At 41.4% G+C, this 12,315-nt stretch overlaps 1 protein-coding gene across 1 annotated transcript in view; it reads left to right on the plus strand.

Moving 5' to 3' along the window:
- The first annotated feature begins 592 nt into the window (after positions 1 to 592).
- The window catches only part of LOC132659136 (receptor-type tyrosine-protein phosphatase U-like), a 309,690-nt gene continuing 297,967 nt past the window's right edge, over positions 593 to 12,315 (plus strand). Inside the window, exon 1 of the mRNA XM_060408834.1 lies at positions 593 to 734. Coding sequence (XP_060264817.1) covers positions 593 to 734 — 142 coding nt within the window. The remainder of the gene's footprint in view (positions 735 to 12,315) is intronic.

The following is a 12,315-nucleotide window of genomic DNA, read 5'->3' on the forward strand; positions in this document are numbered from 1 at the left end:
CTGGTGACAGGACCAGGCCTCCGGGCGGAGGTGAGCATGAGGCTACGGAAGGTGGGAGATCAGCTCCTGGCTGTGGAGACCCTCTGGTCATCAGGGACAAGTGAGGATGACCTCATTCCCTGCTTCCGCACTGCTGGAGAAGAATGGTTGAGATTGTATGTCTTCAGAGTGGACAAGGAGAAAGGGGGCTGGAGGTGGGGGCATCAGGACCTGCACTGGGGCGGCCCAAGTTCCAGCTGCGGGTGGCCGGGGGGTGGCAATCTGCTCTGACGTGAAAGCAAAGCCAGTGAACTTTATCCCCATTTTCTGGGTAGAATCCCAGCCCAAGTCCACCGCTGCTCCATCCCTTGCTCTCGGCAAAGGTGCCCAGGCCAGGGACCCTGCCCAGTTCCTCTTGGGGGTGAGGAGGCAGTTCTCCCAGTCTGGTGAGCAAAGGATGTGAACAGAGTCCCCTCAGCATCCAGAGATGCTTCTAGACTGGCTCCTGGCCTCAAGTCCCCTGACTGCTGGGTCCCCCCATCCACCCCTGGGTGCTGTCCTGCCCAGCTGAGCACCCATGTCTCCCATCAGCTCTCCTCTGAAGCCAGCGAACATGACCAAGGCCACAGTCAGCTACTGCCAGGAGACCCACGTGATGAGCACTATGGACCGGAGCTTCACGGACCAGAGCACCCTGCAGGAGGATGAGCAGCTGGGCCTCTCCTTCATGGACGCCCACGGCTACAGCCCCCGGGGTGAGTGCCTGCCCCTTCCTCGTGGCCCCCAGGCACTCCTGCCCCAGACTCCTGAGCCAACAGCACGGAGCCCCCCCATCAGCTGGTTCTGTAACACCGCGGACCACAGGACTAAGCATCCTGCTGGGTACCAGCACGGGCCCTGGGGATACAGAGAAGGCGCCGCTGGTGATCTGTACTGTGCACTGGAGGAGTAGCCAAAGACTCAACAAAGCGAAGAGGAATGCAAGATCAAGTGCGACAGTTGTCAAAGAGGAGATGCAAGGTGCTGCCGTGTGAACAGAGAGATCAGAGTGGGCTCGCCGTTTACTGACGGCCGCTGTATGAGAGACAGAGGATCTGGGGATGAGCGGGACTGAGATGCAGCCACGCAGACCTGGACTGTATCTCAGATGCCCTGAGCTGTGTGACTTGGGCGAATCATTTACCCTCTCTGAGTGTCTGCTTCCGCCTCTGTAAAATGGGGTGATATCACAGCACTGCTGAGAAAACCGGCATGGCACATATAAATCCCTTGGTGCCAAGCCTGCCCCAGAGAAAAAGCACAGGCATTATGCAGATGTGCTGGGCCCTGAGCTATTTGATAGGAGCTTGTCATATATTATTCCACTAACTCTCTTTGCTTTTATGATGAAGTATTTTATTTCTATAAAAATTCTCTATAGCAAATGTGTAAATTATGAAACATAATACTAAACTGCTGTGGTTCAGAGCTTGGGAAGTAGGTTTCCAAGAGAGCTGAGCTCTCCCCAAAAACATTCCCCCAAAAGATTCCCCTACTGTCTCCCAGAGGTGACTGCTGTCCTGCATTTGGGGTTTAGGCTGTTCAGTTTTTTTGTTTGTTTGTTTGTTTGTTTTGGTAGTCTGACCACATATGTCTCTACCAGAAGCAGGATGTCTTCTAGTTGTGCCCCCATGGACCTTTATAAAAATGCTCTCATTAGGTTTGAACTTTTCTGTGCCTTGACTTTTTTGCTCCCGATTGTTTCTGTACATAAATGTGTGGACCTGTGGTTCATTCATTTTGCTGAGGTATGGTATTTCATCCAGGGTATATATCACAAGTTACGTATCCATCCTCTCTGTGAATAAGAGCTATTTCTGCTTCTTGTCCGACTTTTCTGGTTGTTTTGTTGGCCTGTTCTCCTACACAAGGCTGCTGTGGACGTCCTTGCACACCTCTTGACACACCTGCTCAGTAGACTCTCTGGGGTGTGTCCTACAGGGGAATTGCTGACTTGTGGAGTGTGTATTTGTTCGACTTCACGAGGCTGCGCCAGATTTTTTTCAAAAATGACCATGGTTGTTTCCACTTCCAGCAGTGATGTGTCAGAGTTTCCATTGCTCTCATCCAGACCCACATTTGTCAGGCTTCTAAATTTTTGCCAGAATAGTAGGAGTAAAATGGTGACTCTGTGTTCATAATTTTCACTTCCCTGATTACTAAGGAAACTAAACATATTTTCAGATGGTTATCAGCCTCCAGTTTTCTTCTGTGAAATGCCTATTTGTGTCTTTTATCTAATTGTCTACCCTTTGTTTGCTGCGATCCTAATGATTTTTAGGAGCTCTTTATCCATTTAGCATAATAGCTGCTTATTGATTCCATGCTGCAGATACTTCTCCCCATTTGAGGCTTGACTTTTCGTTTACTTGTAGTCTTTGAGTGAACAGAAGGTCTTTTTTTACAATTTAGACAAATCTTTCTGTCTATCTGTCTTTCCTTATGCACTTTTAGTGCTTTGGTAAAGAAATCCTCTCCTACCCAAGGTCATCAAAAAAGTCTCTGTTTTCTTCTGAAATATTTAAAGCTTTGCCTTTCACATTCAAGCCTTTATCCATCTGGAATTGATTTTTGTAGTGTTCTGAGATGAAATTTGATTTTCTTTTCCTATATAGATCACCAATTACTGTAGCATAGATCATCCTGGGTCTGTAAGGACAATTTCATCATATGTTGACTTTCCGTACGCATGTGGGTCTGTCTGTGGACACTCTATTCTCTTCCAAGGTGCTAGTACTAATCAGTGCGGCTTTATAAGTTTGATATATCAAATGCAAGTTCCCTGCTTTCATTTCTCACATGTTTCTTCGCAATTTTCCCCTTATTTTTTTTCTTATGAAATTGTATAATCAGCTTGTCAAGTTCCTTGAAATATGCCTTGGAATTTTGATTAGAATTTTATTAAATCTGTGAAACTATTTAAGAAGAACTGTTGTCTCTAGAACATTAAGCCTTCTCATTTATGGATAGATATATCTCTTTACAGTTAGGTCTTGAACACCTTTTAGTAATTTTCTCCAGAAATATTTTGAACTGTTAACTGTTTTACACAGTCTTGCTTCTCATATATTTTCAGTTGTTATTGTAATTGGTGTCTTTTTTTTTTTTTTTTGTAATTGGTGTCTTTTAAACTAGGATCCCTAAGTATTGCTGGTAAACAGAAATATAAATGATATTTCTGTGTTCACTTATATCTCTACACTTTGTTTGAGTCTCTGACTATTTTTGATCATTTGTCTGCAGATTTGTTTGGATTTACTGTGAGCAGAGTCGAAGCATCTCCTTTTGTTTCTTTTCTACTTATTCATTAGGCTTTCATTTCAAGTTCTTGTCTTATCGCACTGGCTCTGGTCAAGAGATTGGAACCTCCAATATAATACTGAGTGAAAGGGGTGATAGGAATCCTCTAGTCTGTTTTCCTGATTTTAAAGAAAATTCTACATTTCAACATATGCTGTAGGCTTTTGATAGAAACATTTTATCAGATTTAAAAAGCTCCCTTCTATTTCTACTTAGCTAAGAATTATTTTGTTGATGGGTGTTAAATTTCCCAGAGGCTTATATTATTGATCTGTTATATGATAAGACTCAGGCTTACCCAGTGTCTCAGTGGTAAAGAACCTGCCTGTAATGCGGGAGACATGGGTTCGATCCTAGGGTTGGGAAGATCCCCTGGTGAAGGAAATGGCAACCTACTCCAGTATTCTTGCCTGGGAAATCCCATGGACAAAAGAGCTTGGTGGGATACTGTCCATGGGGCCACGAAAGAGTCAGACATGACTTAGCAACTAAACAACAACAATAGGTGAAGGTGAAGTCGCTCAGTCGTGTCCGACTCTGCGACCCCGTGGACTGTAACCTACTAGGCTCCTCCGTCCATGGGATTCTCCAGGCAAGAATACTGGAGTGGATTGCCATTTCCTTCTCCAGGGGATCTTCCCGACCCAGGGATCGAACCCAGGCCTCCTGCATTGGAGGCAGACACTTTAACCTCTGAGCCACCAGGGAAGAAACAGCAACAATAATGATACAAATAATTCACAGATTTTTCTAATGTTAATTGATACTTACAATCCTGGAATAACTCAACTCAGTTATAATGTATTATTATGTTTTCAGTGACTTAGTATCTGGGCTTCCCTGGTGACTCAGATGATAAAGAATCTGCCTGCAATGCAGGAGACCAGGGTTCAGTCCCTGAGTTGAAAAGACACCCTGGAGAAAGGAATGGCAACCCACTCTAGTATTCTTGCCTGGAGAACCCCATGGACAGAGGAACCTGGCAGGCTGCCGTCATGGGGTCACAAAGAGCTGGACGTGACTCAGCAACTAACACTTTAATAGTAGTGTTCATGACTTTTACAGTTACAATCATGAAAAGTATATGAATTTTAATCTTTCTTATAATACCCTTGTCTGATTTTTGTTTTTTTAATTTAATTTATTTATTTTACTTTACAGTATTGTATTGGTTTTGCCATACCTTGACTTGAATCCCCCCTTGTCTGATTTTTTGAATCAAGAGTATAATATTCTCATAAAATTTATTAGGAACTGCCCCCGTTTCTCAATTTCTGAAATTTTGGAATGACATAATCTTTGAAAGTTTGGTGGAAGTCATCTGCAAAGCAAGCCAGACCTAGCATTTTTCTTTTTGGAAAGATTTTAAACTTATAAAATAATTTATTTAAATTAACACAAGGTTATGCAGACATTCTGTTTCTTCTTAGTCACTTTCAGTAAGTTATTCTTTTCTAGGAAGATATCCATAATGTATCAACACACACTAATTCACTCTGAAGTGAAGTGAAGTCACTCAGTCGTGTCCGACTCTTTGCGACCTGATGGACTGTAGCCCACCAGGCTCCTTGGTCCATGGGATTTTCCAGGCATGAATACTGGAGTGGGTTGCCATTTCTTTCTCCAGGGGATCTTCACTGTGTTGTTATTTTTTTCACACTCTCATTAAATCTTTCAGTAGCCTTTCACAATGGTTATTATCAACCCCTCGTTTTACATGAGGGAGTAAAAAAGGCTTGAGGAAAGGGAGTTACTAGTCCAGGCCACATATCCAAAAAGTGACAGAGTCAGGGTTTAGAACTCGGTATTTCTAAGTTGCAAACACAGACCATTGCTACTAAGATGTGGACAGACAAATGGGAAGGAAAGCTATTGCAGCATAAAAATAGCTGCTCCAAGCATGAACGTGAGCAAATGAGAAAGACATGGAGAGACCTGGCTGGGCTGGAGTCTGGGCTGTATTCTCAGGTGAGTGAGAAGGGGCCGAGGGGAGGTGGGGGTGGGCAAGGGGCAGCCTCGCTGTAAATTTTAGTGGGGCGTACGTGGGAGACACAGGCTTTGCCTCCAGGAGCTCCAGCATCTCGCTGGAGAGACAGGACTGTCTTCGGGGAGGCGGGACCAGGTTTGTTGCCACGTGGGTGGTATGACCGATTAACGCTATCAGAGTTCTGAGAAGGGATACAGGATGGTAAGGAAAGACTTTCCCACTGAATTAGGATCTGAACTGAGATCAGCAGGCTCTGACTCACAATGACGGCTAAAGGCACCGTGTGTAGGCAAGATCCAGAGCTTGGGAAATGTATGGCAGCTGAGAAACCCAGGGATTTAGGAGACTGGAACGAGCCTCAACATCTGTTTCTCCCTCCTCTGCTTGCCACCCCCCTGCCCAGGCTCGGTCGCTACCTTCCTCCCTCCCAGCAGTAGACGCAAGGCTGACATCCGCCCTGGCACAGGGCTCCCCGCCCAGAAGGGCCTCATGCTTGGTTTACTGTCTCATAATCATTGTTTTGAAATGCTTCATAATTTTACCTTAGAACTTACATTTTGCAAGAAAAGTTCACTGTGACAACGGAGGACGCGAGTGAGCTGGGGAGATCCACGCTCATACGTGTGCCACTGACCCTTCCTTGTTTGCATAAAGTATCCACAATGCCCCCTGAACACAGAATTCCACGGGACCTGCAATGTGTGAGCGGGCATTCAGCAACTCCCAAGGTGAGTACAAGGTGCCACTTCATACCCGCTAAGATGGCTATTATTTTAAAAATTAACTTTAAAAAACAGAATAAAAGAAGTGTTGGTGAGGATATGGAGAAATTGGAACCCTTGCACATTACTGGTGTAACAGTATAATGGTGCAGCCACTGTGGAAAACAGTATGGCAGTTCCCCCCAAAAATTAAAATGGAATTACCACGTGATCCAGCAAGTTCACTCCTGAGTTCACTCAGAAGAATAAAAAGCGGGGACTTGAACAGATGTTTGTACAGCATACCTTGCTTTACTGCACTTCACAGATATTGCATTTTTCACCACCCTGTGTCTAGCAAGTCTACTGGCATCATTTTTCCAACAGCATTTGCTCACTTTGTGTATCTATGTCACATTTTGGTAATTCTCATGATATTTCAAGATTCTTATTTATTACGATGTTTGCAATGGTGACTGTGATCAGTGATCTTCGATGTTATTACTACAAATCCCTGAAGGGTCAGATGATGGTTAGCATATTTTAGCAATGAAGTATTTTTTTAATTTAAATTTACTTATTTTAACTGGAGGCTAATTACTTTACAATATTGTATTGGTTTTGCAATACATCAACATGAACCCACCACAGGGGTACATGTGTTCCCTATCCTGAACCCCCCTCCCACCTTCCTCCCTGTAGCATCCCTCTGGGTCATCCCAGTGCACCAGCCCCAAGCATCCTGTATCCTGAAGTATTTTTTAATTAAGGTATGTATATTTTTTTAGATATAATGCCATTGCATGTTTAACAGAGTACAGCGTAGCATAAATATAACTTTTATATGAATTGGGAAACCAAAACGTTTATGTGACACACTTTATTATGATCGCACTTTATTATGATCGCACTTTACTGCAGTGGTCTGGAACTGATCCTACAATATTTCCAAGGCATGCTTGTATATCCATGTTCACAGCTCCCAAAGAGTGGGAGCAACCCAAAGGTCCATCAACAGAAGAATGAGTGAACAGAACATGATATATAACATACTGGACGATTATTCAGACTTTAAAAGGAAGGAAATTCTGACACATGCTACATTATAGATCTACCTTAGACATTACGCTAACTGAAATAAGCCAATCACAAAACGACAAATATTGTATGATCCCACTTCTATGAGGGTCCTGGAAGAATCAAATACATAGAGATGGAGAGTAGAATGGTAGTTTCCAAGGGCTAAGGACAAGGGAGAACTTGGAGTTATTGTTTAATGGGTATTGGAGTTTCAGTTTGAAAACTGAAAGTTCTAAAGACGGATGGTGATGATGGAGCACAACAGATGTGACTGGATTTAATGTCAATGAAATGTACATTTCAAAATGGTTGGAAGGGTAAATGTTATGTATATTTTACCACAGTTCTTAACATCAGCACAAGGTAAGCATGTTACATCTGTGACTAAGTGGCGGCACGATAGTTCCAAGAAAACTACGCTTTCCTTTAGGATTCACTGGAGAGACAGAACCAACAGGCTATATGGATCCTCAAAAGAAGATACACTGCCAGGATTGGTCACAAAGTACTGAGGATTAGCAGTGCCATGATATGTTGTCTGCAGGCTGGAAAGCTGGTAGTATAATTTAAGCTGAGTCCAAAGGCCTAAGAACAGTAATGGGAAGAAGTGGGAACACGCCATAAGTCCTGGAGTCCCAGTCCTGAGAACTAGGAGCTCCTGTGTCCAAGGGCAGGAGGAGATGGACAGCTCAAGAAGACTGAGAGAATTTGGGCTTCTCCCACCTTCTTATTTGAGCCCTCAATGGATTAGATGATGCCCACTCACAATGGTGGGGGTGGCTCTTCTCTACTCAGTATACTGATTTAAATGCTAATCTCTTTCAGAAACACTCTCACAGACATATCCAGAAGTAATGCTCTACCAGCTATCTGGGCATCCCTTAGCCCAGTCAGGTTGACACATAAAATTAACCTGCACACAGTGGAACCAGAACTTGATTCAATTGCAGAAAGAAGGTCATAGCCTTCTAAGAAACATGAATGACCAAGAAATCCTAGCACGTCCTTTTTCACTTGTTACTTCCTTGCATTAGACAACAACTGATGCTGAAAATGATGACGCAGAAGCAAAGGGAAAGTGGGGGGTTTATGATCCCTTTACCTTGCAGCCCTTCTTTCTCATCGAAAAGCTAAATGCAGAGAGCATTGGTAGAATGTGTGAGTAATAAGTAAAAAAGCACAGCTCAATTAGTTTTGGTTAGTGCTTCTACATTCTAGTAAGAATGAAATACATGTTTATGGCGAACTATAAAATACAGACTGTGTAATTTCAAACTCTGTAAAATTGCTGAGTTAGATGTTCCTTCAGTTCAGCTCAGTCTCTCAGTCATGCCCAATTCCCTGCAGTCTGCAGCACACCAGGCTCCCCTGTCCATCACCAACTCCCAGAGCTTGCTCAAACTCATGTCCATTAAGTCAGTGATGCCATCCAGCCATCTCATCCTCTGTTGTCCCCTTCTCCTCCCGCCTTCAATCTTCCCAGCATCAGGGTCTTTCCAATAAGTCAGTTCTTTGCATCAAGTGGCCAAAATATTGAAGCTTCAGCATCAGTCCTTCCAATAAATATTCAGGACTGATCTCCTTTAGGATGGACTGGTGGATCTCCTTGCAGTCCAAGGGACTCACAAGAGTCTTCTCCAACACCACAGTTCAAAAGCATCAGTTCTTCAGCACTCAGCTTTCTTTACAGTCCAACTCTCACACCCATACATGACTATTGGAAAAAGTGTAGCTCTGTCTAGACGGACCTTTGTTGGCAAAGTAATGTCTCTGCTTTGTAATATGCTGTCAAGGTTGGTCATACTTTTTCTTCCAGGGAGCAGGTGTCTTTTAATTTCATGGCTGCAGTCACCATCCACAATGATTTTGGAACCCCACAAAATAAAGTCTGTCACTGTTTCCACTGTTTCCCCATCTATTTACCATGAAGTGATAGGACCAGATGCCATGATCTTAGTTTTCCGAATGTTGAACTTTAAGCCAACATTTTCACTCTCCTCTTTCATTTTCATCAAGAGGCTCTTTAGTTCTTCTTGGTTTTTTTTTTTTTTTTTTTTTTTTGCCATGAAGGTGGTGTCATCTGTGTATCTGAGGTTATTTATATTTCTCCCAGCAATCTTGAGTCCAGCTTGTGCTTCTTCCAGCCCAGCATTTCTCATGATGTACTCTGCATAGAAGTTAAATAAGCAGGGTGACAATATACAGCCTTGACGTACTCCTTTCCCGATTTGGAACCAGTCTGTTGTTCCATGTTCAGTTCTAACTGTTGCTTCCTGACCTGCATATGGATTTCTCAGGAGGCAGGTCAGGTGGTCTGGTATTCTCATCTCTTTAAGAATTTTCCACAGTTTGTTGTGATACACACAGTCAAAAGCTTTGTCATAGTCAATAAAGCAGAAGTAGATGTTTTTCTGGAACTCTCTTATATAGGTGTTTCCATATTTGCATTAAATTAGCTTTATACAATATAAAGGTGAGTAGTAACATTTATATTAATAATGAAATATCTTAATTTTTTCTTTACTTAGTATGATACTATATATGAAATAAAATACCATGATGAGGCCAAACTTATTCTAATATCAAATGCAGATAAAGACAATACAAAAAAAGGAAAAGTATGCTAATATCTCTCATGAATATAACCACAAAATCTTCATAAAATACCAGAAATCAAATCCAACAATGTATAAAATGAATTATACATCATAGACATTTTTCCAAAGACATACAGATGGCCATCAGACACATGAAAAAAATGCTCAGCATCACTATTCAACAGGGAAATGCAAATCAAAACCACAATGAGATACTACCTTGTATCTGTCAGAAGGTAATCCTCAAAAAAAGAATAAATAACAAATGTTGGAGAGGGTATGGAGAAAAAGGAACCCTCAGGCAATGTTTATGGGAATGTAAATTGAGTAACCACTATGGAAAACAGTATGGAGTTTCCTCCATAAAACTAAAAATAGAATTACTATACAATCGAGCCCTTATACTTCTGGGTGTTTTTTTAAAGAAAACAGAGGCACTAATTTGAAAAAAATATATGCACCCCATTATAATATTATTACACTACAGGTTAAGAAGTATATTATCTGAAGGTGGCAACCCACTCCAGTACTCTCGCCTAGAAAATCCCATGGACGGAGGAGCCTGGTGGGCTGCAGTCCATGGGGTCCCGAAGAGTCAGACACGACTGAGTGACTTTACTTTCACTTTTCACTTTCATGCACTGGAGAAGGAAATGGCAACCCACTCCAGTGTTCTTGCTTGGAGAATCCTAGGGACGGGGGAACCTGGTGGGCTGCCATCTATGGGGTCGCACAGAGTCAGACACGAGTGAAGTGACTTAGCAGCAGTAGCAGACTCTGACAAGCTAATGATGAGTATTGTAAATGCTAGAGCAGCCACTATAAAAGTAAGAGGTATTTCTAATAATCAACTTGAGCAGAAAAAGGGAGGAAACAAGAAACAACAAAAAACAGGTATAACATAAAGAAAACAAAAAGCAAGACGGTAAGTTTAAATTTAATCATTTAAATAATTCCACCAAATGTAAATACTCTAATTCAGGAAAAGGCAAAATAAGGGAAATAGAAAATGGATTAACAGTTTTGGGGGGAAAGGGAAAGAGGTTGGCTACTAAAAAGAAAACATAAGGGAAATTTTTAGAGTGATAAATGGTTCTATATATTGATTATGGTAGTGGTTGTTTCACAGCTATATGCACTTGTCAAAATCGTAAAACTGTAAAACAAAAAGGCAAATTTTTGTGTATATAAACTATGCCTCAATAAATCTGTTTTTCAAAGTTCTAATTATTCTAGTACCTTAAATAAATGAAAAAGATTATCTCATTGTTAAGAAAAGTTAACGAAGGTCTAAGTAAATTAAGGGATCTATCATGTTCATGGGTGGGAAGATTCAGCATTATTAAGATGATAATCCTCCCAGAATATATCTACATGGTCAATACAGTACCAATCAAAATCCCAGGAGGATTTTTGATGAAATCAACAAACTGGTTCTGAAATTCATATGAAAAGCAATAGACACAAAAGAGCCAAAACCATTTTGAAACAGAAAAATAAAGTTGGATTATTACTACTTGATTTTAAGACTTACTCTAAACTTACAGCAAGTGATAATAGTAGGGCATTGGTGTAATAGACATAGAGCTCAACAGAACAGAATAGGATTCAGAAATAGATCCACACACATGGCCAAATAATTTTTTTAAATGATGTTTTATTGTCTGCTGGAAAAAAGAAGCATTTGTGAAGTTTGTCAGACAGTTTATATGACAGTGCAACTGATTTTTTGACAAAGATGACATTGTAATTCAAAGAGAAAGAATATTCTTTTCAACAAATGGTGCTGAAGCAATTGGATTACCATGTGAAGGAAAAAAAGAATCTAAATCCATTCCACTCCTTTCACCACACACACACAAATTAACTCTAAATAAATCGCAGACCTAAATATATGAGTTACAAGCATAAATCCAGGAGAAAGTGTAGGAGAAATCTTTGTGACCTAGAGTCAGGCAAATATTTCTTAGGATAAACGCATACAAACCTTAAAAGGAAAAAAAAAAATGGACATCATCACAATTTTTAAATGTTGGTTATTTGAAAGACATACTCAAAGAAGTGGAAGCTACAGACTAGGAGATGTTTAGTTGCTAAACCTCATGGACTATAGCCGCCCCCAGGCTTCTCTGTCCAGATTTCCCAAGCAATAATACCGCAGTTTCCTGTATTGCCATTTCCTTTTCCAGAGGGTCTTCCTGACCCAAGGATCGAGCCCAAGTCTCTTGATTGGCAGGTGGATCCTTTGCCACTGTGCCACCTGGGAGCACACAGAACTAGGAGAAGCTATTTCCAGATCAAGTATCTGATAAAATACATAAAATTATTGCATATTATATAAAAACTGACATATAAAATTCCTTCTACTCAGTAATTAGAAAATAAACAACAATTAGCAACGGAGAAAAGTTTTGAATAGACGCATCGCTGAAAAAGACATACAGATGTCAGATAAGCACCTGAAGAATCCTTAACATTATTAGTCATTGGGGAAATGCAAATTATAATCACAATGAGACAGCATTACATACACACTAGAATGGCCAAAATGAAGGAGACTGCAATACCAAGGAGAAGATGCAGGACCACCAGAAACCTCATACATTGCTAACAGATATGCAAAATGGGACAG

Source organism: Ovis aries, chromosome 2 (assembly GCF_016772045.2).
Source record: "Ovis aries strain OAR_USU_Benz2616 breed Rambouillet chromosome 2, ARS-UI_Ramb_v3.0, whole genome shotgun sequence".
Classification (NCBI taxonomy): domain Eukaryota; kingdom Metazoa; phylum Chordata; class Mammalia; order Artiodactyla; family Bovidae; genus Ovis; species Ovis aries.